Source organism: Dermochelys coriacea, chromosome 2 (assembly GCF_009764565.3).
Source record: "Dermochelys coriacea isolate rDerCor1 chromosome 2, rDerCor1.pri.v4, whole genome shotgun sequence".
In the NCBI taxonomy this organism is placed as follows: domain Eukaryota; kingdom Metazoa; phylum Chordata; order Testudines; family Dermochelyidae; genus Dermochelys; species Dermochelys coriacea.
This window is the reverse complement of record NC_050069.1, coordinates 30721496-30749458: the sequence shown is the minus strand read 5'-3', so window position 1 is coordinate 30749458 and position 27963 is coordinate 30721496. Positions and strand designations below refer to the sequence as shown.

Here is a 27963-nt window from a genome sequence, read left to right as displayed (position 1 = left end):
GGGTAACCCATGGTCAGTTCCTTTGTCTCATCCTGTCCCTGTGGAGCTTGGCTCTCCAAAATTGTTTGTTGTAATGCCAGAGGGACCTGCCAATCTACTTGGAAGGGATATATTGACTAAATTGGGGGCACACATTTATTGTGCCCCCGAGGGACTCCACATGTCCATCCCGGATTCGGCTGTTGCCTCTCTTATGACATCAACCACCCCTGTTCCTGATGTCCCCCTCGAGTTGTCCAGTGTTCCGCTCAGTTTATGGAGCACAGCTTCTACCGATGTGGGCCTCCTTAAATCAGCTATTCCAGTCAGTTTGGAAACCAGGGACGGATCATCTCCCTCGGTGAAACAATACCCTTTGCCGAGGGAAGTGGAAGAGGGCATTTCGCTTCTTATTGATAGTTATTTGGCCCAAGGGGTTCTAGTCCCCTGCAGTTCGCCCTGTAATACCCCCATTCTTCCTATAAGGAAGCCTAAACCGGGCCCGTCAGGCGTCCGGTCTATCGATTTGTTCAGGATCTACGGGCTATAAATGGTTATGTTATCACTCCCCATCCAGTTGTCCCTGATCCGAGCACCATTTTAACATTAATTCCTCAGTCGGCCACTTATTTTACTGTTGTAGATTTGTGTGCGGTGTTTTTCAGTATTCCTTTGCACCCAGATTCTCAATATCTGTTTGCGTTCACCTGGAAGGGCTAACAGCTAACGTGGACACACCTCCCCCAGGGGTTTCCAGGATTCCCTACTATTTTCTCCTGGATCCTTACCGAGGATTTAAAGGATATTGTCTCATTTAGTTCTTCTGTTCTAGTTCAGTGTGTGGATGATCTACTGATTGCTGTTTCTGATTATACTGCATGTTTGATTGACTCTGTTGTTTTGCTTACTGCCCTAGCAAATAAGGGTCATTATGCATCTCCATCCAAGTTGCAGCTGTGCAAGGATCAGATACTTTATTTAGGCTTTGTAATTCGGCCCGGGGAGTGTTTGCTCTCTCCCGACAGGGTGCGGGCCATCCAGGATTGCCCGCGCCAGGTCACGAAAAAGCAGTTACGGGCTTTCCTGGGGCTGCAGGGTTCTGCCAACCCTGAATAGTGGCTTTGGGGGAATTGGTGAAACCATTAGTCCAGGCTACCACAACATCGACCCCCCGATCCTGTCTCTTGGACCTCGGAAATGGAAGCCGCTTTTGAATCCACCAAGAAGGCTCTGATCTCTGCGCCCACCTTGGGATTCCCGGATTATGGTAAACCATTTTCTCTTTTCACTCACGAACACCAGAGGGTGGCTAGCGGCATTCTTCTCCAATACCTAGGAGATTGCCCACACCCCATAGCTTATTACTCAGTACAGTTGGACCCTGTCATTCAGGGCTCTGTCTCCTGTGTGCGATCCATTGCCGCAGCAGCTGTCATGGTTGAGCGGTCATGATCTATTGTCTTGGGCCACCCTCTGACTGTCTGGGTCCCCCATGAGGTGGAGGTTCTCTTAAAGCAACATTCTACACAGGCATTGTCACCACAGTGGGCTCATAAGTATGAACTAATCCTGTTGGCTGCTGACAATGTTACTTTATGCTGCTGTAACATCCTCAATTCAGTCATGATGCTACCTCTCCTGGAGGACGGTACCCCTCACCATGTATGTATGGATGTCGTCGCGCAGGATGGTAAGCCTCGCCGAGATTTAGCTGACTCCCCTTTAACCAAGCCTGATTTACTCCTTTTCACTGATGGGTCCTCATAACTATTCAGATGGCCCCCCGGTCTCGGGCTATTTGGTTACCTCTCAGGCAGATGTTATCGAGGCTGCCCCCCTACCGCCTTCCTTCAGCGCCCAGGGTGCAGCGTTATACGCGCTTACCAGGGCTTGCCTGTTGTCTTTGGGAAGGGCGGTCACTATTTACATAGACTCTAAGTACGCTTTTGGCGTTTGTCATGCTAGGGGCCAACTCTGGAAACAACGAGGATTTCTAACATCCTCAGGAACAAAAATCGCTAATGGCCCTCTCATTTCTGCCCTTTTGGATGCCATTCAGGCCCCTTGCCAGGTGGCAGTGGTTCACTGTTATGCACACAGGCAGCCAAACACTTTTGTATCCCAGGGAAATGCATTAGCTGATTCAGCCGTGAAGGCTGCAGCTCTACAGCCCCTCCTGGTTTCGGCCTCACTCTCCTGGGATACGCACTTCCCACCTGCTGACCGGACGCTGTTGTATGCTGACGTATCCTCGGAGGAGCTTCAAGAGTGGAAACGCTGGGAGGGGTCTGAGGGCTCTGATAAGGTTTGGCGAATTGGGAACAAACCTATTCTCCCCTGTTGTTATTTGCTCCCAGCTGCTTATTATTTCCATTCCTTGGGTCACGCTGGTATCCAAGGCATGGCGGCTGCTATCCTGAAATCTTGGGCAGCGCCCCATGTTTATCCAGTGGTGAAGCGGGCTCTCAGCTCCTGCCTTACTTGCTGGCTTTCTCTGCTCAGACTTGGCTCGATGCCGACTCAAAGGGAGGGAGACCCTAGGCAAACTTCCCATTTCAGCGCTTGCAGATGGATTATGTAGAAATGCCTAAGAGCTCAGGGTTTCACCACCTCCTTGTCATAGTGGATCAACTTTCCGGGTGGCCTGAAGCAATACCAACCCGAAAGACGGATGCCAGATCTGTGGTAAAATTTTTAATAAAAGACATTGTACCCAGGTTTGGTGTCCTTGAAGTCATCGATTCAGATCAGAGCTCACACTTTACTGCAAAGATTTTGGAGGAATTGTACCGATGCTTGGGGATTACCCAGCAATTAGATACCTCGTATCTCCCCCAGTCTGCAGGTCAGGTGGAACGCATGAACCGAACAATAAAGACAATGGTAGCAAAGTTCTGTACAGAGACTGAACTTAAGTTGGCAGAGGCTCTGCCTATAGTCTCATGGCACATAAGGCAGACCCCATGCATGCCCCTAGGCCTGTCCCCGTTTGAGGTGTTGTTTGGGAGACCAGCTTTAGTCCCGGGAACTTATGTCCCCGCACATGCTAGCCTCTTGGATGGAGATGAAACTTTAGCCAGATATGTTGCCAGGCTGCAAAAGGAGCTGATCGACAACCAGTCTGAAGCTCAATGGTTTCAAACAGCACCTTTAGAGTTACAGGTTCGTCCTTTTAAGACAGGGGATTGGGTAATGGTAAAAAAGATCCCCCGCACTTACCCCCTGGAACACCAATGGGAGGTTTTGTTACGTACTTACTCTGCTCTAAAAGTTGCAGGTAAAGGGTCCTGGATTCATCATAGCTACGTTAAGTTGGAAATGGGACTCCCACCTGACCCTAACGAGCCATCGGAGAAGCCACTTCACGAATGAATGCCAGTGCCAACCCATGGACTGAGCTCTCCAGCTATTGGAACCTTACAGACCACCAAGACTTCTTGTGTTTCTGTTTATTGGACTTACATTGGTGGTGGTATTTTTTGTATGGTATAGAGGAGGATGCTGACATTGGTATGGTTTGCCTGGGGGTTCTTCTCCCTATTCCCAGGTCCGGTACAAGGATGGGAAGGCAATAGCTTTTTGAATTTAACCCGAGCCATCCAGCAAGGCGTGAACCAGAGCCGGTGTTGGATTTGCATTCACACCCCTACTTATCTAGGACAGGGCGTTCCGTTGGTAGGTGTACCCATCCCACTCAATCGGACCTTACAAGCAACATTATGGGTCAATACTACTTTTAGCCATAATATTACCATTCAAAGATGGTCTATAGATATGGTAGCCCAGGGTAATTATGCCTTGTGTGTATCTCGTCATAAAGGGGTAGATGATCCGGTATTTGTAGGCAACTTCACAGGATGCAATGCTTCGACCCGCATTAGTTTAGGCGTAATGGGTTCCACTTCCAAGTACTCCAGAGCCCCTTGGCCTGTTCCCGAGGGCTCCAGTTGGTATTGGTTGTGCAACCATACTGCGTACAAGGTCCTCCCTGTGGGATGGTATGGCATTTGCACTTTGGGTGCCATTGTACCAGCAGTTACGGTACACCGAACATTAATGCAGGGAGAGATCCATAATCTTCTGTGGCAAAAACGACGAGACACTTCAAACCCCTTGGTTGAGCACCCTACAGGCTTTCATTCGTTTGTTTGATTGTTTTTACCATGGCTCAGTGTGAACGAATTAGAGAAGGCAATAGTTAACATCTCTGCTGCTTTGGAGTTAATGGCAAGTGCTACTGCAGAAGCCTTATCTGCCCTTCAGGTTGAAGTTACCCAGTTATCGCAGACCACACTGCAGAACCGTCTGGCTTATTGGATTATCTTCTAGAAAATCAAGACTGGGTCTGTGCCCTCGTTAATTCAAGTTGCTGTGTATATATTGATCAGCATCACAGGGTAGAAACTGATATCCACGTACTCATGCAGCAGGACACTTTGTTCCATCATGTAAGCTTAGATAATACCAGTACGGGATTTCAAGAAGTTTGGAATTGGCTCACATCATGGTTACCGAATTTGGGGGTCTGGGGGGTTGGCGAATTTTGTATTTAATCCTTTTTGTTGTGATTGTGTTTGTGATATTTTTGTATGCTTGCAATGCTGTAATATGTGTTGTCGACAATTGCTGGCCCTACACCATGGTTATTCGGCCCCGATATAGCTTACTGACATCCAAAAAGAAAAGGGCGGACTGTTAAGGAAAAGTTTCAGCATGTGATTCGATAGGCGATGCATAATAGTCTGTATGTAAGGTGAACTTTGTAACAAAGCTGTTGTGGTCATATTATGACCTTTGAGGTGGTGGAGAAAAACATGTTATTGTAGATACATCCTTTTGTTGTGGTATGCACTAAGCAGGAGTTGAACATGAGCATGAAGGCGGCACAACATTGGTGGAAGATAACGGTCTGAAACATGACTGGATGTAAGGGATCGGGCAAGAGGACGGGTTGTGATGAATCAGTGTATACAGGGAAGGGTAAATTGGCATTTGGGGGTCCTCCCCTGGCTAGCGAGGGGGTACAACGCTTAAACATTATTAACTTTTGATTTTAGCTATCTTCCAAAATGTTTGCAAAACCTTCTAGCTTTGAGTCATCTGCAAATTTGATCAGTATGCTCTCTATTCCCACATCCAGGTCATTAATAAAGGTGTTAAATAAAACCGGACCCAGAACAGATGCCTGTGGAACCCCATTAGAGACCTCCTTCCAGTCAGACATCATTCCATTAATAGGTTTCAGAGTAGCAGCCGTGTTAGTCTGTATTCGTAAAAAGAAAAGGAGTACTTGTGGCACCTTAGAGACTAACAAATTTATTAGAGCATAAGCTTTCGTGAGCTACAGCTCACTTCATCGGATGCTCTTTTTGTTTAATGTTAGTTCCTCTGAGCCTGAATTTCTCCAGCTTACTTATGAGAATGTCATGTGGAACTATGTCAAAAGCCTTGCTAAAGTATAGGTATATTATGTCCCCGGCATTCTCCCAATCCACCAAACCAATTACCAAATCAAAGAAGGAAAACAAGTTAGTTTGGCCTGATTTGGCCTGATTCAGGCATTTCTGGATGAATTGAATAATGTACCACATTTGGTGTATATAAAAACTTAAGGTTAAATCCTAGCCTCAATGCAGTCAAAGGCAAAACTCCTATTGACATAAATGGGATCAGAATTTCACCCTAAAACTGTATCTGAACTACTTTACATGTAAATGTTACTGACATTTATTATTCTGAGGGTCAATTTTTTTTGAAAGGAGCTTCAGATGACAGCATTTCAACATCTAACGATTAAATCTGTGGGCAGAATTAGATGTCAAAGTTATCATTTGTACCTAAAACTAAGTATGGACATAAAAATATAGGGCATTTAAATTGGCTCATTTAATCATTAATGTAAACAGCTTCCTAGTTTTTAATGAATTTTCTTGTTTTTGCTGCAGTTTTAATATTGGGTAACAAAGGTCCTCACTGAAAAGAAAGTGTTTAAAGATAAAGATACATAATTAATTATGGCATATGCACAATTTCATGTTTTTCTTATAATATTTCCTTCAAGATTCTTAAATAAAAAAGGGGTGCTTAATAGAAATTATTGTTCTCTGTTCCAATGTTCAAATAATAGCTACTTTAGAGCAGTTTATGGTCTGCATCATGTAACTATTTATTTCAAAATGTCTTGTTCTTTTTGCATTGTTGAAATTATGGAACTGTGTGCATCTTTGTTTCATGACTAGCCAAGGAATTCATCTGGAAATAGGCAGGCTAGTAGAAACCTGAAATTTATTGGTTGAGTTGAATAATAAATATTAGAAATGGGAAAAACCTGGCAGGACATCTAGTCCACCCTCTGAAATGTGCAAGATAGTTCCTAATGACTATTCGTGTGTGCTTTGTTCAGCCTGACTGTGAATATCTTTAGTGATGAATCTCCCATAACTGACCTCAGGAGACTATATCATATTTTAACTCTATTTCATATCCTAGTTCTATTTCCAGGCCTTCACCCCTCCAAGCTATTGAACTCAGTCTTTTCATGATATGACTATTTCTTTATCTTGGATTTATCAATAACATTATTTTATACTGATACTCTTAAAACTGTACATAGGCTAGTGACAAATTGAAACCATTACCTCCACAGTCCTTGATGAGCTACCTGGCTCAGTAGTAAATTCATGTCAAGATTCATATCAACTGGCACTAAAGCTGTGTGGAAGACAGAAATTCCATATTGTGGAGAATTTTGACATTTCAAATTCTGGCTTCATTCCATATCAGAATAGAATCCAAAAAATTCAAAATGCCCCCCAAAGCATTGTGGTGTTTTTTTAATGAATCAATAAAAACATTCTGACTTTTAAAAATATTATATTATAAAATATAATAAAACATTTTTAAAAGAAACAAAAAGTAAAAACATTTTGTTATGAAAATATCAAAACAAGACATTTCAACATTGTTGGATTTTTTGCCTTCCATTTTTCTCAGAACAATTTTTTAGTAAAACTGACATGATTTTGTGAAAAATTTAAATTTTGATGGGAACTGAATTTTCCAAAAGAAAACTGGTTACTCAGAGTTTTTCTGACCAGCTCCAAGCAGCACATTCTTCACAATGTCAGATTTTTTTTAATTACATCACTTTAGTGTAATTATTTATTTATATAACAACAAATACAGTATGCTAGATAATTTAGTTACATGGTCCCTGCCCTAAAGAGTTAACAATTTCAAGACAACATAAAAATGGAATGAAAGGAAAGCAATGAGGAGTAAAATCATAACAATGTAATGAGCACTGAGGTTTACTTTTATTATTGCTTTTGGGGGCCTTGGGAGGCTGTTTGGAAGTAAATTTAAGGAGAGACAATGAGTAGAAGGCAGGGTGAACTAGGTCATGGAGGAAACTGCAGGTACATGAGGTCACATGGCAGGAGGCATGTAGGGGACAGTGAGAGGAAGACTAGATAAGGTTGGTAATTATGCAGTTTGGGCAGAGTTAAATGTGTGAGGGATGAGCGAGAGGAGACAAGAAAGTAAAGACAAGCAGAATTAAAGTTATTGAGAGCTGTGAAGCCCGGGACAAGCATCATTAATTTGATGCAGAAGGTGACTGGGAGAAAGTAAAGGAATTTCAAGAGCATCAGAACACACTAAGAGCAGCAGGCAGGGGAGACAATGTTTTTGGTGGCATGTTGGAAAGAATGAAGGAAGCAGCAAGATGAAAGTCTGGGCTACCAGGAAGAAAGAGTTTGCAGTTGTCAAGATGGGAAATGATTTGGATCTCACATGAGAATGAACAGGAATAGTAATGGACTTGTATATGGAAGATTATTGTACATGCATGGCAATGATTAAAATTTCCCAAAAATTTCCATTTACGTTTATCCAAGATATATATATATCTTGGTGTAACAGAACTGGCAAACAAACAATGGATGGAGATATCATAGTAATGAATTAGTCCAGATAATCCCTTTAACTGTTCTACAGGATTCATAATTTAAGTATCTCATGCTGCAGAACATTTTATTTGAAATACACGTAAGCAAGCTTTAGACCAATCAATCACCATAGAAGTGTCTAAGGCATACAGTGATGCCTGTGCCCACCTGATTATTTATGTTTCCTCCTATGGCACTCTGTGGCAGGTGTCTTTGAGTGTCTGTCTCACTGAGCGCACCTGGGTTCAGTTCTGTTTTAACTAAGAGGCTCAGCTATAGCTGACCCTGTTGACCCAAATCCTATGTTGTGTGCAGTGTTTTTGGAGCTGTGTCAGTCCCAGGATATTAGAGAGACAAGGTGGGTAAGGTAATATCTTTTTTTAGACCAACATTTTTGGTGAGACAGTCAAGCTTTCGAGCTACACAGAGCTCTTCAACAGGTATGGAAAAGGTACTTGAGTAGTCCCTATGTACTAACTACATATACTAAACTATTTGTTCAATCTTGTATTTAGCTGTGACATTCTTCGTATCTTTCCCAGACTCAAAGAAGAGCTCTGTGTAGCTCAAAACTTGTTTCTCTCAATAACTAAAGCTAGACCAATAAAAGATATTACCTCACCCAACTTGTCTGTCCAACTCCTATATTTTACTTACAACTATATCAAGAATATAGTCTCTTTTTATATGCTCTAGAACTGATAATTCCACAAAGCAACCATGTAAAATGCTAAGAAATTGCTTCTCTAAATCTTTTCCTGATATGAAATTGGAGCAGTTCATATGTGCATAGTTGAACTTGCCTGTTATTACACTTTTATTAAACAGAGTTACCTCTTTGATCTTTGTCAGCACTGTGCACTCAATATCCTTTTCTTGATCAGGAGATTGCTTGCATAAATTTAGGAGAATATTTTTATTCTCATGACATGGGATATACACCAACATCCTTCACAATGATAGCATCAGTGCCTGTCTCAAATATCTACAAGACAATGGACAACACTCTGATATCCACCACAAATACACTGCCAATCTCATCCATTTCATCATCACCCATAGTAATTTTACATTCAACAACAAACCTTGGGAAAAGCCATGGGTAAATAGATAAAAAGAAAAGGAGTACTTGTGGCACCTTAAAGACTAACAAATTTATTTGAGCATAAGCTTTCGTGAGCTACAGCTCACTTCATCTCAATATGCCACCATCTTCATGAGCCATCTTGAGGAAGAATTTTGGGTAAATGCATAACAAAGACAATGATATACCAGAGATACATCAATGATATTTTCATCCTCTGGACAGACAACCTAAACTCTCTCTTATATTTCCACCACAACTTCAACAACAATTATCCTTCCATTAAATTTTCTCTAGAACACTCCCACACCAGCATCAGTTTCCCGGACATCACAATCAGCTTCAGCAATAGAACCCTGCAGACAACTATACACAAGAAACCCATAGAACACCACATAACTTCACAGATCCAGTAAACACCCCAAACACAATAAGAAATCTGTTATCTATAGCCAGGCACTCTGATATCACAGAATATGCTTTGAGGAGAAAGTTCAGGATATACATCTTAATTCACCAAACAAGCACACTCCAACAAAGAACCAGACTGCATCTCGGAATGGGCCACCCAAGTCCTCTGAGAGAACCTGCTTCAACACAGAAATGAACCCCCCTCTGACTGCACACCCCTACTTGTCACCTACCACCCTACACTGGAACCCACATGGATTGCTATTAAACAATTTCAACCCACACTTGTAACCCATACTCAAAGGAATCTTTCCTGAATCCGCTATTTTGGTATTCAAAGAATCCCTCAACCTTGCCAGCTCATCGTCAGAAGCAAGCTCCCCATAGACCAGGGCATACCAACAATATGCAGCACCAACCCCTGCCATAATAGATGCAAAACCTGCAGACATATCTCTACTGCTATGATGATCAACATTCCCAACCACACATCATTAAATGCTCCAGTAATAACTATTTGGAAAATCACTATCACAATCACTATGCTCTCAAATGAACTCATACAAACAAAACCATTATTTCACTTGCGGGTGAACACTTTTCAAAAAGTGATAGCTCTATATCTGATCTACCAGTCCTCTTTCTCAAAGGAAATCTGCACAACAATTTCCATAGATGAGCCTGAGAGGTTAAATTCATAACTTTGCTAGACAGTAAAAATCATGGACTGAATAGAGACACTGGATTGGTGGTTTATTACATCTACCTATAATGCACTAACTTGCCCATCCCCAGCTTTTTTCTTCTTCTTCCTCCCCTGTGACTGGAGAGGTGTTAATTGGTCACTTCACCTTGAATGGTTCCCGGACACACATGTTAACTTCTTATGCTTAACAATCTGTTCCATCTTTTATTTACCTGTGACACTCTGTTTAAGTTTGAAAGCTTGTCTCTCACATCAGCAGAAGTTGATCCAATAAAAGATATTACCTCATTCACCTTGTGCTCTAATGGGTGAAGACAATATTCAGTGAGAGTCCTCTTTACATGTACTGCTTTATAACTTGACTAAACTCTCCAAACAATTAAAATATCAAACAACTGATCCTATACCACTGATACCAGTAGAAGTTTTGACATTGACTTCACTGGGAACAGGATTGCCTTCATTCATTAAGTTTATTTTATCCCTATTTAGGTACTTCATGAAAGAAAATATAATATGCCCATTTTATCATTAATCTAGTCTTTCAAATCCATCACTGTCAGTAAATAGAATCAGACATTAAGCAGAAATCTATGACACATAACCAAAATATTACTTTTAATCTCTGACTTGTTACACTCTCACATATAGTAGAATAAATTAATAATTGTGCCTACTTACCATACAGTTATAAAATCATATATTGGCTCTGTTTGAAGAACAGTAAAATTGATGTAGATTCCATTACCAGGTGGTACTCGGACAAGCCAAAAGCAGTCCTGAAAGTTTGGGTACTCATCAGGGTATCCAGGAGAATATATGGTGCCATTCATTGCAGTTATATTTCCTCCACAGAGAGCTTAAAAACAAACACACAAAAAAACAACAAGCACATTTATTTTCACTGCAGGAGCACTCAATAACTTTTGCATTCTTTCTAGATGGTGTGAAATCCTTATTTGTGAATACATTGAGCATGTGCATAGTTGAACTGTGTTATGGAAAACTAAAGTATGTCAGCTGTATATGGGAAACAAAAAAGCTATTGAGCTTTTACAAACAGCAAGAGGCCCAGTCTTGAAGTCCTTACTAAGTTGAATCTCCCAGAAAAAAAATAAATAAAAAGAACATGGTAGTTCTGACTAAGAGAAGGCTTGAAGACTGGTTCCCAAATCCATTTTTAGATAATAGGCTAAATTCTACCTGACCACGTGTGGATGCACAAGATGAGGAAAACAGTGCAATGACTTTCTTCTTTGTGGCCCTGGGTAGAGGCCAGGGACAGTTACATAGGGAGTGCACGAATTGCTCCCGCATAGTGTCCTCAGGGTGTAGCTACACAAAATGCATTGGGCGTGATGATGGATAGATGGAACTGGCTTGGTGTGAGTGTGGAGGGAGAGTAGAAAGTATGCAATGCAGAACAAGAAGGAAAGCAATTTTGCATTTCCAAAGAGTGGTTCTGGCTAAATAAGCAAGAATTCTTCCTACAGTTTCCTGAAGAAGTGTGCCCCCTCAACCCTTTATCCAGTGCACTAATAGCTCTAAAGTGTTTAGTTATATATATGCATTACATAATAATGTCTAAGGCAGACTGCTGAACTCATGATTTTCTCCTCATACTTTTTCTCTCTAATTTTTCCTATTTCTCTATAGACAACATCGAGGTATTAGGGCATAAAATCCACAGAAGTAACAAGTAACAATCAGATCAAACCCTGGGAAACAGAGAAAAGCCCACATAAATATGCTTTATTCAGAGTAAATTTCCTGAAGAATACTAGGACTGAGGCAAAGAATCAGTAGCCCCAAAACATGCTTAAGGGCCTTCAAACTCAATGTGACCAGCTGTGACAGGTTATGGAGGAGTGTAACACTATTGTCTTAAGGTGATAGCTATGTGTATGAGTTTAATTGCTATGCCCTGTATATGCCCACATCATCCTTAGTGGTGCCATATGGAGACTTTCAGCATTCTACTTGGAATGCAGGGCTATACGGAGATCTATGTTTATGTTCTCCACAGCCAAGCGAGCCACACATTGCATTTCTGCTGCTTTTACATTTAATGTGTCCACAGAAGCAAGCAAAGGATTTGGGACAATTTCTTAACTATGCTAGAATGAAGACCAACAACTGGAATTTATTAGGACTCTATCAGAATCAAATATCTTAGAAAATCAGAATATCAAAGAAATGACAGTGAATTATTTTTTTCTCCTCTTTTGGCATGGAAGCAAAAATGATTAAAAAAAACCTGTATATTGAGATCTGATTCAGGTCGTTTGACTCAAGGAGGCAGGCATTATTTGATAAGTGATACTGTTAGGATATAGATATTCAGGCCTGTCTGTAAAAGCCTATACTCTAAGAATTTAGGTGTATTCTTATCACTTGGCCAGTTATAGAGGTATAAAAGAAAGAATGAAAATCACTGTCTGCCGGTGTAAAAGCCTTCTCTTACTGAGACAGTCTGAGGCCCCGTGCTTAGGCTAAGGCCTTTGGCTAAGCAGCAGAAGCAGCCATAAGCTGGGAAGCGAACGGTCACATCCTCACATTCCAAACTAGTCACATTGAAATAAGGTGCTATTGGGCTGTTAGGAATACAATCCTGTCCTGATAATGCCTATCACCTCCAGAGAAAGAGAAGTGCCTAGAAAATGTAAAAGGAAACTTAGTTTGACAGCATCCTGTCTGGCAAGAACTCACTTATCAAAAGCTGGGATATGAAATCCTCACTTCTGTATTGTTTTGTCATTATAGTTCCCACTTTGCTATTGTTTGTCTGTATAATCTCTGTTTGGTTGTGTGATTGTTTCTGTCTGCTGTGTAATTAATTTTGCTGGGTGTAAACTAATTAAGGTGGTGGGATATAATTGGTTAAATAATCATGTTAAAATATGTTAGGATTGGTTAGTTAAATTTCAGTAAAATGATTGGTTAAGGTATACCTAAGCAGAATTAAAGTTTTACTATATAGTCTGCAGTCAATCAGGAAGTGGGTGGGTGTGTGGGTGGGAAATGGGAACAGGGAATGGGGATGGGGAAACTGGAAACATGTTTAGCTAAAGGGGGAAATGGGAACAGGAACACAGGTAAACCTCTGTGATGTCAGAGCTAGGAAGGGGGACACTAAGGAAGGAAACTGGAATCATGCTTGCTGGAAGTTCACCCCAATAAACATTGAATTGTTTGTACCTTTGGACTTCGGGTATTGTTGCTCTCTGTTCATGTGAGAAGGACGGGGAAGTAAGTGGGTGAAGGAATAAGCCCCCTTACACATACATTTATAGTATGTTAAAACAAATATATTAGATTAAATATTGTTAAAAATTTTAAAAAAGTATTCTCCTCTCCAGTTAAGCATACAAGAAAAATAAAACAAAAAATACCAACATGATTTTCATGCTTTGGAGAACTTCAATCTTAAATAACAACAAATGCAGGTAGAAGATACCTAATTATCTTTAAAAAAGCAATCAAGACATAGCAAAATATTAACACATTTACTTAATAAAGATATTACTTCAGATGCTTGCACAAAAAATGAACAGATGCAATTCCTCTGCAAGTTGAGCCATCTTGCCATTCCCTCATTATCTAGTACATTAGATCATAACCATTGCCAATTAGGTTGACCATCCAACTGCGCCCCTTCCTAATGATTACAGGAAATGCCAGATTCTGCCTATAAAGAAGATCACTAAACGCTACATCCGCCGGCAAATAGCTAGCTCACATGGGACCAAAACAGACAAACACCAGGACTTCAACAACACAATTTGTGGTCAATAAGTTTTTTCGCCCCCATTATCTTATTGCCAACTAATCACCCAACCTGATCTGCATCACAGAAACCTAGCTGACACAGTCGGTCTGGTGTCCTTTTCCCTGGTCTCCTCAGGAAACTTTTTTCACCACAGAAATAGATGCAGAAATACCTTCTGTAAGCAGCATAGCCATTCTATTTCCTTCTGGGCTCAAATGCAGGAAAAGCTCACTCAAATCAAAATCCTTTGCAGCTGCTCACTTCATATGTGAGCCCAGATGTAAAACTAACCTCGATATCTTTCTATCTCTACATCCTCAAATTCCAAACAATTTAAGTGGCACAGCAAAATAAACTTGCAAACAGAGCTAAACAGAGGAGGAAAATTCTGTTTTGCAACAACTTTTAAGGTTTCTAATTTTTTTTTTCTGTTGCAGAAAGATAACAAAAGCATGTGTGTGTCTGACTCAGGTTCAAATCCCTGATTAGTCTTATTCAGAGCAGATTTTTTCATTCCAAATCAAGCAGAGCAGGGTCTTAACCCTAGGTTTTACAAATCCCATCCCAGTAATCTAGCCACCTAGTTATGGACTCTTTCCAACAAAGTTTTGTGGAAACTGATAAATCTCCATGAATGTTTTGGTTTTGACAAAACAGCCCAATTCCAACCAGCTCTTCTCTCAGACTGCTTTCTGTCTAAAAGAACTCTACCACAGGACTCTACCAACTGAGCTGAAAGAGAAAACTTAAGGAGCTGTCTGTGGCAGTAGTAATACGTAAAGTAAGGCTTTTCAGTAAGAGAGGTCTGATTTGATGAAGTAAAGGGAAGGGGAATATGGGATGGCATAGATTTACACAATACATACCTTCACACCTGGGGAGAGGATGGTTCCAATTACGACTGACTCCATGTAGACAAGTCAGTGCTGAATTTCCAATTAAGGTATACCCAGGAAAACACTCAAATGAAATTGTTTGTCCTACAGTAAATTCGTTTCCAATCACAAAACCATTACGGAATGGCCGGGGGTCAGGACAGCTTTGCAACTGATAAGCTGAAATAAATAATAATATTTATTTAAAATAGTCCTAAAATGTAATATCAGTTCTGATCTGCATTTTAATGCTTTAGTATTAGAAGCTTTACATTTTGGGTGACAAAAGGAAACTCCTCGCTCTTCTCTCAAATTTCACCAAAGGAAGAAGAATAAAAAAGCATTGCAGTCATTTAGTCACTTTATGACAGTAATAATCAAAGACCATCTGATCTGCATGGGGGAGAATTGTGGTGCTATACCCTGGCCAGGGCGGTAGGAAGTAACCATGGAACACCATTAGGAGCTCGTTCATTCTCACAGGAAGCAATCACTGCTACATGCCTTGAGGTGTTCAGTGACTTCTCTCTTTTGCTGGTATGTGCAAAAAAGCAACAGTATACCATGGCTTTACATATTTTGGAGTGTATTGCCCCTACTGATGCACTAATGGGAGATATTCTTGCACTTTGGAAAGCACAAGAACTGCAGTTTTGTCCAGCTCCTGTTCAGAAAGAGAAGAAAGTGACAGAATATGCTCCTTATGCCCTCTCCCCATGAACCTATGGCAAAGTCAGGCCACTCCTGGTTCTGTCGATGATTACTAACTGCTGCCCAATGCATTACATATGCTGAAAGAGAACAGCTGACATTAAGGCTACTTATCTTCATCTCTACTCTGTTTTTACCTAGTAAAGGTAAAAGTATAAAAGGTCCCAACACTGTGGTTGACATCACAGATTTACTGGTGAAAGTATAAAGAATATAAACCTATTTCACAATTTCAGATGGCCTTTTTCAAGAAGTCATGAAATACCCAGACTTCCTCTGCCTTGTATTGTGGAATTGTTGAGGACAGAGGTGTTCCACCAAATCTGGACAATTTGGAGACCCCAATTTGGAGACTATTGATTGGACCCCTATATACATAGGTTAGTATCAATATCTCTCTAAAATGTTAAAAGCATTAAGAACAATTTTTCAGGACCCTTCATCACACATGCAGTGTCTCTTCCAAAATATATTTAATAGATGTAGCTCTGATTAATTAATAAATAATAATAATCTACACTTATACAGCATTGTATCACACTTTTGTGGTGCATACATCTCAAAGTGCTCCTTGGCAAACAGCATATTATTTTGTTCATATGGCACTAAATCTAGATTCCCAAAGAAGCCAACTAGAATTTGCCTAAACATGGAGTTAGGAACATGTTAGAAGAGACTTCAAGATTTGGGTTATGAAGTGTGATTCTGGTCATTCTAAGATTTTCTAAGAAGCTTTACTGCATGGTGGTTTCTATTATAACATGGGGTATTCAGTTTAGTCTGGATCTTTTCCAACTCGGAGAGTGGCTAGGTGATGCATCTCACATAAGCCATACCATGAAAATGGTTATTGTTTTAAAATATGTAGGGCTATTCTTTGAACAAGAGTGCTGATCCAATTCCTTCGGAATGTGGCTATGTCACTAACAACTTTGTTTTTATCAGTCTTCATAAGCTGTACAGGCTGGCCTGCTTAGCATTTGTGCAGGAGTTTTCCAAAGAAATCACAAGCTGCTGAAGAAAGTGGATCTGGTGATTCACTGCATGGCATTGTTCCCTCTTTGTCTATATCAAACCAGTGTCCCAGAATGACATTCTTTTCTCACTCCCCTCACCCCCCCCCCGGTAGATGTAAATGTTTATAGAATTACCTGCATCCCGCACTTTTATCCACCATGTACCCCCTTATATTTAGGAATAAAGTTATGGCCTATTAAACAACACCCAGTTTCTCCTGTCATTCTTTTGGCATAGGCAGACAATGGTATTAAGGCCCACTGTACTGTTAAATTTCCTATACCTTATTTGCAAAGGAGTAGGAATATGATCTATAATGTACTGTCCACTTCCAACACAGGCCATTATTTGTCTTTATACATTCCCACTGCACTTTAAATGGATATAGTACTCATCTTCATTTTTCCCCCGAATGATTATTTGCTCTAAATTGTTAAGTAGCCTCTGCATCCCACCACAGTGCCACATTTATTAAATTGTGCATAACACTTTGTTTTTGAAACATGCACAAATCTTTTCCAGAATAAGCCTTCATATTTATTTTCTAACAATGAAAAAATAGCCTTTAACAACCAGCTTGTTCACACATAAGTGTATCAAATCACTCACCTTGGTATATAATATGAAAACCTTGTTTGTTCTGTGAGTAGTCACTGTGAAAATATAAGCTGGTTTCATGAGTTGTACTAAACAGAGAAGATGGTAACTGAGGACCACTAAGTCTCCCAATAACAGTACTAGTTTCTGTAGATCCACTTCTTACTTCTAAGTAATCATGTATTGTCTCAGTTGAGAAATTTACGAATTGCAAATGCAAACCTGAAAAACAATATGGGCAAACAAGATCATTTGGTATCCAATGAATAAAGATCAGTTATGCAAATTATATACGGATGAACATTAGAAATTCATGTATTAGTGGTATTAAACAATTACAATTATACTGCAGGATGTCATGTTGGTTACTCAGTACAAAACAGTCTTTCCTCTTCGTACAGTAATTACTAAATCTAACGCCCCAGCAAGAGAAAGAACACTGTTGTTGAAAGTGCTGTCTGTCCAAAGACATACAAACCAAAGCCTGGACCTTTGAGGTAATTAAAGATTCCATGGCACGTTTTGCAAAACTAAGGGTTTTATTCCTAATATCTTTGCCAAATTCCACTTTTGGTAATTACAGTCTAATAACCTCAATTGTACCTTTCACTTTAGTTGTGTTCCATCCAAGAAAAATATGCATTTCAATGGTAGATAAAGTGATCTCTAAATAATATACTTCAGAGTGATTTGATTTTTTTAAAGAGGGCAGAATGTACAAATGAATAAATACCATATACATAATTTATTTCAGTCTTTCAAAAGAGGGTGTACTCTAACATTATGGAATACATTTTTCTGCACTTCACACTAGGAATTAGAAATGCAGTTCTTATACTTAATTCCCCACACACTGTGCTGAAGGATGTTCTTATAAATAATGAGACATTTCTGCATCTTTGATTCAATGAGGAACAACAAAAGAGTTTATGAGATGAGTTGCAGATTATCTGTCCCCTCCAGATGATTTGTTACAATTATTAGGGGACAGCACAAAGATGAACTGCTCAACCAAAATACAAGATACTGGACCCATTAAACATTTTCCCTTTTTATGTTGTTTTGAATAAGGTACAATAAAACAGCATTTTTGTTTTGTCTGAAGTTATTTAATGCCACTGTACAATGATAATGCAGTGCTTTCATTACAAAGATGATTGAGCCCCTTTGTGGCAAAGACAATCATCATGATTTCATGTAATGTTCAATTAAGACATATAATGTCAATATAATTATTGAATAATCATTAATAATTTTGTAGCTATCTAAATCTTAATATTTAAATAGTGTTTGTCACTTCAACCTCTAGAGATTCCTTTCCGGATACAATGCAAGCTTTGTGAATAGTTTTCTGAGACATGCAACATTTATATTCTATAGGAACAAGTTCAGTACATGATTTCATTACAATTACTTCTGCCTCTGTACCTATGCTCTGTTTGTTTTGGAGAAAATCTCATAACAACATACAGACTTCTATTATAAATTTGTTCTCTCCTTCTTTGGTTCTGCCATCCTTCCAAGTTTAGGTTAACATGACTAAAACTAAACCCACTGTTTTTCCTCTCTAAAATAACATCCTTTCCTCCATTCTCTGTTTCTGTTGGCAAAACCACCTTCCATCCAGTCATTCAGGCTCATAAACTCTCTTTCTCTCACATCATGCAACCAGCCTGTGTCCCAATCTTGCCCCTTTCTTGTTCTGTAACATTTTTCGAGTTGGTAATTTATTTCAGTTCACAGACCTAAAACTTCAAATGCCTCATAATCATGGATGGTTGCTTGATAAGTGCCATTTCCTCCCTTCTAGCCTCCTTGACTCTCACATTCCATGTTCACCCTTCCACTCCATGCAAATGGCAGCTCTGAAATCATCTTTGTTGCCTGTCACTCAAGTCACAATGGCCCTTCTCTCTTTTAATTACTCCACTGGTGCTCTCTTCCACTATATCAAATTCAAACTTTTTGCCATCTCCTTCCAGACCTTTTAAAAACTATTCCCATCTTCCCTACTTGTCCACTTTCATTGAAATTCTGTCATCCTTCCATTTTGACTCAATGTCGTGCTTGTTTGTCTCATTAGTGTCTTCATATTTTTCTGCTTTGGATACCCTCCATTAACTGATCCATAAGTTTATTAGCCTCTCCTGAATTAGGCATGCAATGGCACAACAAACATTTTTTATATATATAATCAGGCCAAAAATCTCAGAAAGAATAGTAAAATATCAAATGAAAAATTCATTTAAATCAATTGCAAATTAACCATGATTGGATATTCACATTTAATTAACAATAATTGAAAATAACTGTAAATTAAGTGCCCTTTGTTTTTAGTACTTTCTCACACAAACAGTGGTGAAGATAAAGATGATCTGAAAGTTAAAAAAGCCTGTAACCAAAAATTCCAACTCAGGAAAGTACCCTTATTCAAAAACTACTTAATCAGGTGCTTAAATCCTATTGAATGGCAGGGGTGCTGTAGAAAAAAATTGTATGTGGACATGTAATTTAAAGACCGAATCATAATGCCTACACATAATGCACAAGTGGCATCCTTAATTCTGGAATTTCCTAACTTTTGAGTGCTTGACTTTACAATCTTAATGATGTTCTTTTGTGTGTGTGTGTTTCTGTGTGAGTAATCTGTAAACATATTAATTAGAAATCATATGTATAAACATACCAAGTATATTTTTAAAGGTGAACTGGCTCTTAACTCATTAATATGAAATCACAGAAAAGGGACAACAATAGACAATGTGGCTGACAGACACTGTTTTCTGGTATTTTCTGGAAAAAAATTGTTCTCAAATTATTTTATTTGGATACATCTATCATGTAGCAGAAGATAACGTGTGCCCAGGCCCCAAAGATGTGTTTTGTTCAGGAAGAATTATGATGAGTTTAATATTCTCGAATATATAGAACTGGGTGGGAAATAGTTTTCATGTCCCACAAAACATTTCAAAACTTTTCCCATTTTCCCATTTAGGACAAAACAGAGCACTTATGGAGTTTAAAAAAACAACAACCCAGAAATAAATGTTGGGAGCAAGAAACCAAAATAGCCAGGTGGTTAGAGCAGACACCTTGAATGTAGGAGACCTTGGTTCAACTTCGTACTCTGCCTTGCTCATGCATCCCATGTGAATGTCCCGGCTATTCTGGAGTGGAATTCTTTCTCATCTTTTGCATAAATAAATATTCATTGGAGAAGGAACTTGAAGCTGGGTCTCCAATCTCCCAAGTGAGTGTAAGAATGGATAGGCCATCAGGGCAGTCTCTCTCTGGCCCAATGACACTTCATGGGTAAATGTATTTTGTGTTTAACAGTAAGTTCTAAAGACATATTTATTTTCCATAGAATGCTGTTAGCTTCATCCCTATTGAATTCCATGGGGCATTTTGATAAAGTCTATTTAGTAGATAAAGTCTACCATAATGTCTGTTGCCAAAATCTTCTATTTAAATGAATAAACTGACTAAACTGAACAGAGGTTGTGCTTTTACCAGTGCTTGGATGGGGAAAAAAATTCCTGCCCTGCTACTTATCGGTCTGGCAGGGAAGGGAGAGAATTCCCTTCTCTGACCAGAAGTGTATAATTTACCAGATAATTAATTGAAATCCATCTAAGACCAATTTTTTCAGATCCACTCTTAGAAGTTAAAGATGCTGGCCACCAACACAGATGGCATATGTGTTGCAGTGAGTGGGTTTTGCAACATTGAAGATAAGTGCAGAAATAACATACATACTATAAATATAAAATGACTATAAGGGTGGGGTAAACTTTAAAAAAGTAAATTAGTTTTATATTTAATAGCAGATACAAGCAAGTAACAGTAGTTGTGGGAATTTTACCATTGTTTTCTTTATGCACAAGCCCTTTTTAACCTGATTCTCAGTTGTATGACACTGCTAATCTTTAAAATGTATTTTAAATCCACTGGCAGAAATCTGTGAAACAATATAAATGTATAAAATATTTTTAAAAATTGTTAAGTATTTTAAAGACATAAACACAAGAGACAAGGTAATTCTTGAAAAGATACATACCAAACCCAACCGGCAGTTTTATTGTCCATGTGCAATCTAAACTGCTGGGATAGTTTCCAGGAAACCCAGGGCTAAGAATCACTCCACTGAAGTCAGACATAGCACCACCACATTGTGCTGCAAAATGAGGGAGATACTTGTAGGTGGTAGTTACAATCAAGGCATACTATTTAGAATCTTTTCAATTTTAATCACATGTTCTTTCTTTCTTTCTTTCTTTCTTTCTTTCTTTCTTTTATAGTTTCCTATAGAACCCACCAGTGTAGTATCTGAAAGATACAGTAACTCTGCCTAAAGAGGTCCCTGGAAAACTTGATAAGTCTTCTGCTCTTCTCCCTTCCCTGGTAGAGGAGGTTCTACTTGTGACATATTTCCTCCTTTCTTCCACATATTTGACTATTGTGGGAAAGCTTTTCCAAAGAGGACAATTTTGCAGTGCACTCTGATAGACTACAGATTGATCTGATCTCCTTCGGCTGTGTATTCTATAATCAAACACCCTTGACTGAGAATGCTTTATCTCCAGGTCTTGCATAATTTTCAGTCTGGCAAACTGAAGAAGAAAATTTTACATACAATGAACATACCTAAACATATTGGAATAGGGTAATTCCATCTTCTCACTGGTCCAGGCATACAGGTAATATGTGAATGTCCCTACAATGACAAGACAAGACATATATTAATGCATTTTCCAAATACAGTACACTACTTCTTTATAGTCATAACAATAACATGCAGTGATATTCATTGACAACATCAATATAAATAAAAAGGAAGAGCTTATAAAACGTTTAACTCTATTCTTACTTTTGTAGTTTGTACTTTACCGGACCATGTAATCCTTACTTGTGTAACTACCCACCCCTTTAACAAAATGGTTCCAAGGTTTGTAATTTTATTGCTGGTACTAAGAATACAGGCTTGAATTCTGTGATACTAGCCATAACATTTTGAAGAGCTGAATCATACTGTAAAGTTTAAAAAATCAAGATCTAAACCCAACTAAAGCAATTCAGTATTGTTTAATTATTAGTATATTCCAATACTAATGCTTTAGCAGATTTGGCAAAGATATTTATATTTAGGTCAAGAAAAATGTATTCTAAAGGATTAAGCCACTCTTGAAAGAAAAACAAGTCGGTTTAAGTGTCCAGAAATTAAAACATTAGAGTTTCAGTACTGTTCTCTCTAAGAAGCAGTGCTCTTTTACAACAAAATATGTGCCATAAATGTTCTAAAATGGCTCCTTTGGTATATCAAGACAATCCAAATCAAGATGGTTCCAAGACACACCCTGAGACAGCCACTATGTGGCTCAGCATCTCTTATGTAATCATGAATTTCTGGGATGGGATATCAAATAGAAAGTTAAAAGAACTATAATGCATCTGGCCTCTGCTGGAAAATTATAGAGTGTATATTTCAAGATGTTCTTGTTAGAACTTTCAGAGTAGTAGCCGTGTTAGTCTGTATTCGCAAAAAGAAAAGGAGTATTCGTGGCACCTTAGAGACTAACAAATTTATTAGAGCATAAGCTTTCGTGAGCTAGTGAGCTGTAGCTCATGAAAGCTTATGCTCTAATAAATTTGTTAGTCTCTAAGGTGCCACAAGTACTCCTTTTCTTCTTGTTAGAACTATTTGTGCAACCTTGAATTGAAATGAGCTGCTTTTATTGTTAAAGCTGTATTGCAGTTCAAAGCCTACAGTATCTGTAGAAACTGAGTATTTTTAAAGCCCACAATCAGTAATTTAAGGCAATTTATTAATTAGTCTGCAGCCCACTTATCTTCTCTCCTAGTAGAGAAAAAAATCATTTCCGTCTTACTGCATGCTATCAGCTCAGGGTTGACACAAAACCAAAGTGACAATATCAAATTGTATGTTATGGCAAAAGAGTCCAATGGGATTTTGTGTGTGTGTGTTTGCATGGTCTATGCTGTTAATTATTACATTTGTTTTTTTTTTTAATTTCAGTGTGACTCATCTGTTCACACTCCAGTATTTTTGTATGAAATAAAATAAAGGTGAAAATACACAGAAATAATTGTTGGGTTGCTCCTTAATGGTGGCCTCCTACAATCATCCTCATGCTGCCTTCCTTTTCTAGGCAACATGAGGAATAAACTGAGACCTCCAGAAGGTCACAGTCAAAGCTGCAAGAAAAGCATTAGGAGAGGCAGAGGCCCCATCAGCTAATCTTGAAAGGTAGGGAAGTCACAGCATTAAGATGGTCACACAGCTTAGGGGGGAGTATGAGGAAGGATGAGGACAGAAGTCCCAAATCCAAATAGCAGTTTGCAGAACTGAGGGATGAGTAAGAAATATAATGGCAAGGAGGGAAAACAAACATTCCTGTTGCAAAAGCTCTGCCATTCTGAGCGTACACACTTTCCATTGCTGTCATTCATGCTACCTCCTGTTGCTAAGCAGAGGGAGCAAGGAACTCCACAGCAACCACTTACATAACCAAAGCCAGAGAGTAAACCATGTATGTCTACATGAGCTGTGAATCACATTGCCCAGCTCCAAGTGTAATTGTAGCCAAATAATTATATCCATCCTCTGTCCCCAGCCCAAGGGAGACTCCTTGCACAGTAAGTGCTGGAAATGTTCTTTTAAGCTTAACACCCTTATGAAGAAGAATTCTTGACTCCTTTTCCTGTATGGAGATCCCCAATAAAGTGTTTGGATTCAGCACTGGTGCTTGGGACTGGGTTTGGCTTGAAGTGAAGAATAAATAAAATGTGGTTGACATGACAGGGTGAAAAAGCTTTGCTGCCATTTGTATGATCAAGAGACACACTATTATTAATAATGATCTCTCAGTTTACAATAGACATTGCATTATTTTACAGTAGGATCTATAAAATTTCACGTTCTTTTGATTATCCATCCATCACCATAGCATGTGGGTCCTAACAGAATTGAGTGAAGCAGGTGTTGGAATGATTTGTGTTTGACACCCTTCCCTCTAATGCACAGAATCTGGGTCTGATGACAGAATCTTTTGTGTGCATTTTATGCAGTAGCGGAGCACAGAAGGCTAGACCGATGTTATTGAGGAAACGAAAGGCAAAGAAATGAGTCTTTACTTTAACTCATAAGGTGTCAAGAACTAGTTAATAACTTATGTGTTATTACATCACAGCAAGAAAGCTTTTCGCTTCATGATTCATGTCATTAGCTAAGAAAGTTAACAATACATTTTCTATAAGTAATTTACGTTTTGTTGTGTTCTCTCTCTCTCTTATGCTCTGAAAGAGTTAAATAAAATGAAGACACAATGGGTGAGGTAATATGTGTTTTGGACCAACTTCTGATGGCGACAGAGACCAGCTTTGTAGCTTACACTAACAGAAATTGGTCCAATAAAAGATATTACCCCACCCTCCTTGTCTCTCTAATATCCTGAGACCATCATGTCTACGCCACTAAATAAAACAAAGACTATTAACTATAGAGTATGATGAAAAAATAATATGTTTTTAGAGGAAAATAATCTATCAGTTGGATTCTTAGTCCTTCAAAGAGTGACACAAATCCACACAGTACTAGGTTTTGCATTTGGTTCTCTGGTTTAGCTGAAAGAAGTCTGAAAAAAAATCCAAACCTCTGACGTGGGCTGACAGTTTCCTATTGGATGCACATCTGAGGAGACTCAAATACATAAGATATTCCTTACAAAACTAATTGTAATTCATGCTCACTAAATTGCCTCCAGGCCTATCTTTTTTAGTACCATGGAATAGCTTGTTTTGGGGGAAAAAAAACAACAACAACACCCATTTTTGAAACTTTCCTTTGGGTAAAAATAGTAAAAAAAGTAATAAACAGGAAACATCTGAAAGAAAACCATATGTATAATCTGCTTTCCTGGAAAAAAATGATCTCCCAGTGGCAGAATTCCCTTCCCATTGTTTGTTTACTGTTTTTCCTCCTCTTCAAATTCTTTTCATTTTCCTCCTACTCATCATGATCTAATGCTATTATTCATCAATTTATTTATTTAACTTAGATTATCAGATTATCAGGGCTAAGACCAAGGCATACGACATCTGTTAAGATTTATGCACACCAAGGGCATCAATTGGAAATAATAACAACAGGAAGAGGAAATGGAGATCAACACTTTTTGGAGGACAATTGGATAGTGGTAGATCTTATATTTGACACAAAGAGACTTATCAGTCCTGCAAAGCCATCATCTATTCTATTATTATGACATTTTCAGTGTGGAGTTGATATAGAAGAATTTGGGCATAAAAAATATTGAAGTGAAAGACAGATTTTGAAACTGTAAAATTGACCTACCTGAAGGGAATATCCCTGATCACAGTGGAAAGAGACCACATCCCCAACCATGTATCTATCTCCAATTTTAATTCCATTGCTAGGGGTCTGTGGTTCAGGGCAAGAGTCCAAACCTATAGCTGTGAAAAGTTGAAAAGTTTAGCAATTAGAATGTAAACTTCATCTATTTTCAATTATAAAGTGCTCTGCATATTAGCTGATGCTGCATATCGGCAAGTGTGAGGTGGCTCTCAGGTGCTCCAGGAGCCCACTGTTAAAATTCTGCCAACCTGTGTGTATACAAATTTCAGCAATGACTTATTCTTGTGGCTCATAAAAATACTTCTGAAAACAAAAATCTCTGTCTTTTGAAGTGAAGCAGATTGCACAAAATGTGAGGTGTTAAAAAACCCCACAGTGAGGAGGACATTTCTATATAGGTTCTTGCCCCATTCCTCTAGTTCAATGTTCGGTAATTTTTATTCAACCATGCAGTCTTTCATGACATGTCATATTTAAGCAAACCTTAACTAAACAGAAGCCATCATCTCATGTTAAACATTTTCCCCATTATATCCAAATACTTCAGAAAATAATACAGCACCACTGTAGTGAATACTCTCATGCTATAATAGGATATAGCAGAAATAGATGGGTGTTTTAAGATGGGTACTGAGAATGATTGCAACAACTTCTCTATGAGAGGTTGATAAGACTGGGACTGTTTAAAGAAGAGACAAATAAAAGGAGATACACTGAACACCAGTACAGATATTTCCAATATAGATGTAAATTAGGGTTGCCAGGTGTCCCATTTTCAACTGGAACACCGGGTCAAAAAGAGACCCTCCCCAGCCCGGTGAAAATAAGCGAGTGAGGGAGGGCGAGAGCGAGCAACACAGGGAGGGGGGATGGAGTGTGCTGAGTGGGGCCTCGGAGAAGGGATGGGGCAAAGGTGTTCGGTTTTGTATGATTAGAAAGTAGGTACAAAGTTGGCATGTAATAGAAATTATGTTTGGCAAGAACTGATATGTCTTTATACTGTCACAAGGGAAAAAGAAATGCCTCCACAGACCTTCTTCATAGCATCAATCCAGCAAAGTAGTTAAGCATGTTCTTAAAATTAAGCATGACTAATTCTACTGACTACTAACAGGCTTAAAGTTAGGAATACAATCAAGTGCTTTACTACATCAGGGACTATAGACATATGCTCCTGGTATGCATGCTAAGGGGGAAATTTTGTGGGATTTCCTTGTCAAAATATTGGCATCATTGGGCATTTGTATGTCTAAAAACATATTAAAGTGACTGATTACTTCATCTGGAAGTGTTTCTTCTGGAATTTTCAGAGAAAATTTAGTTTACCCTTTAAAAAAAGTACATTTATATAGTATATGAAAATTGAAAGCTGATAAAGTTCTTAGTGGTATACAAAATATGTCATATAAATTAGGTCCTTTATGAGACATATTTTGCATATCACTAAAAAGTGTCATCAGCTTAATATTATAATAGCATCAGTCAGTTTTATTGATAACACCAAAATAGAAACACAAAAATCCAACTTAAATGCCTGCTATTTAGGAACTAAGATGATGATTTTTTAACATATAATTGACACACTAATTCTTATCCTAAAAGAGTAAGCTGTAGTATATCACTTTTTAAATGCACTTATATTGCTAGAAAAAAGATTACTAGATTAATACCACTGGAGCCTGAAGACTGGTTATCCATGCAACGGGTAAACACAAGACAACAGCAATGCAAGCTTCTCACTACACAAACATACCTCAAACCTAACTTGGATAAACCACTTCAAATGCCTATTCAAGACATTGTTCTCTTTATTGAGACTACCAAGAGTAACAACTATGATATCTGTTTTGTGTTGTGGACATCTGATCATCAGAAACTGGATATAATCAACATAGGCCCTCAAACACATCACTGAGGGTAACCACTTCTGGTCACTGTTAACTTAGGCAATAAATTACTTGAAGACAAATGACCTCTTACGGTGCCTGAAGAGTTTACATTCATTACTTGGTTGGTGAAATCTAAGAATGTGTGATATCAGTACTAGACTTAAAAAAAAAAAAGACATATATAGTAATGAAACTTAAGAAATGGCTTTTTATTTCACAACTTTATTTATGTTCTGATATATTAATACATCATAACTGCAAAAATAATCCTTCTCATTATTTGGGTTTGAGTTTTTGTTACTAAATTATAGAAATTATAGAATTATAGAAATTAGTTCACCGGGTCCACTACTGATTATTCCATGAGACAAGAAGACCTCCACTATTAGATCACCTGCTCTAACATCCTCCAGTACAACCCTTTACTATTATTTTGTCAGTCCAATTTTAATTCCGGGGCACAGGAAATCTTTTCATGTCACACAATGCTCCCCAATCAAACAAGGTATGATATTGCCTAAACTTATGATAACATTTACAGATATACCACCTCCCTAGAATCCTGGAAAAGTGATCCAACC

The 27963-nt window shown here is 38.7% G+C and overlaps 1 protein-coding gene across 3 annotated transcripts in view; it reads right to left on the bottom strand.

Annotated features, from left to right (window-relative positions):
* The window catches only part of CSMD3 (CUB and Sushi multiple domains 3), a 1226382-nt gene that overhangs the window by 179384 nt on the left and 1019035 nt on the right, over window positions 1-27963 (bottom strand). For all 3 annotated transcript variants that reach the window (XM_038390468.2, XM_038390469.2, XM_038390471.2), the window contains 6 exons: window positions 25473-25591; window positions 21746-21815; window positions 21159-21275; window positions 17111-17320; window positions 14765-14953; window positions 10811-10988 (listed from right to left, as the gene is read on the bottom strand). In XM_038390468.2, the coding sequence (XP_038246396.1) occupies window positions 10811-10988; window positions 14765-14953; window positions 17111-17320; window positions 21159-21275; window positions 21746-21815; window positions 25473-25591 (883 nt within the window). The remainder of the gene's footprint in view (window positions 1-10810; window positions 10989-14764; window positions 14954-17110; window positions 17321-21158; window positions 21276-21745; window positions 21816-25472; window positions 25592-27963) is intronic.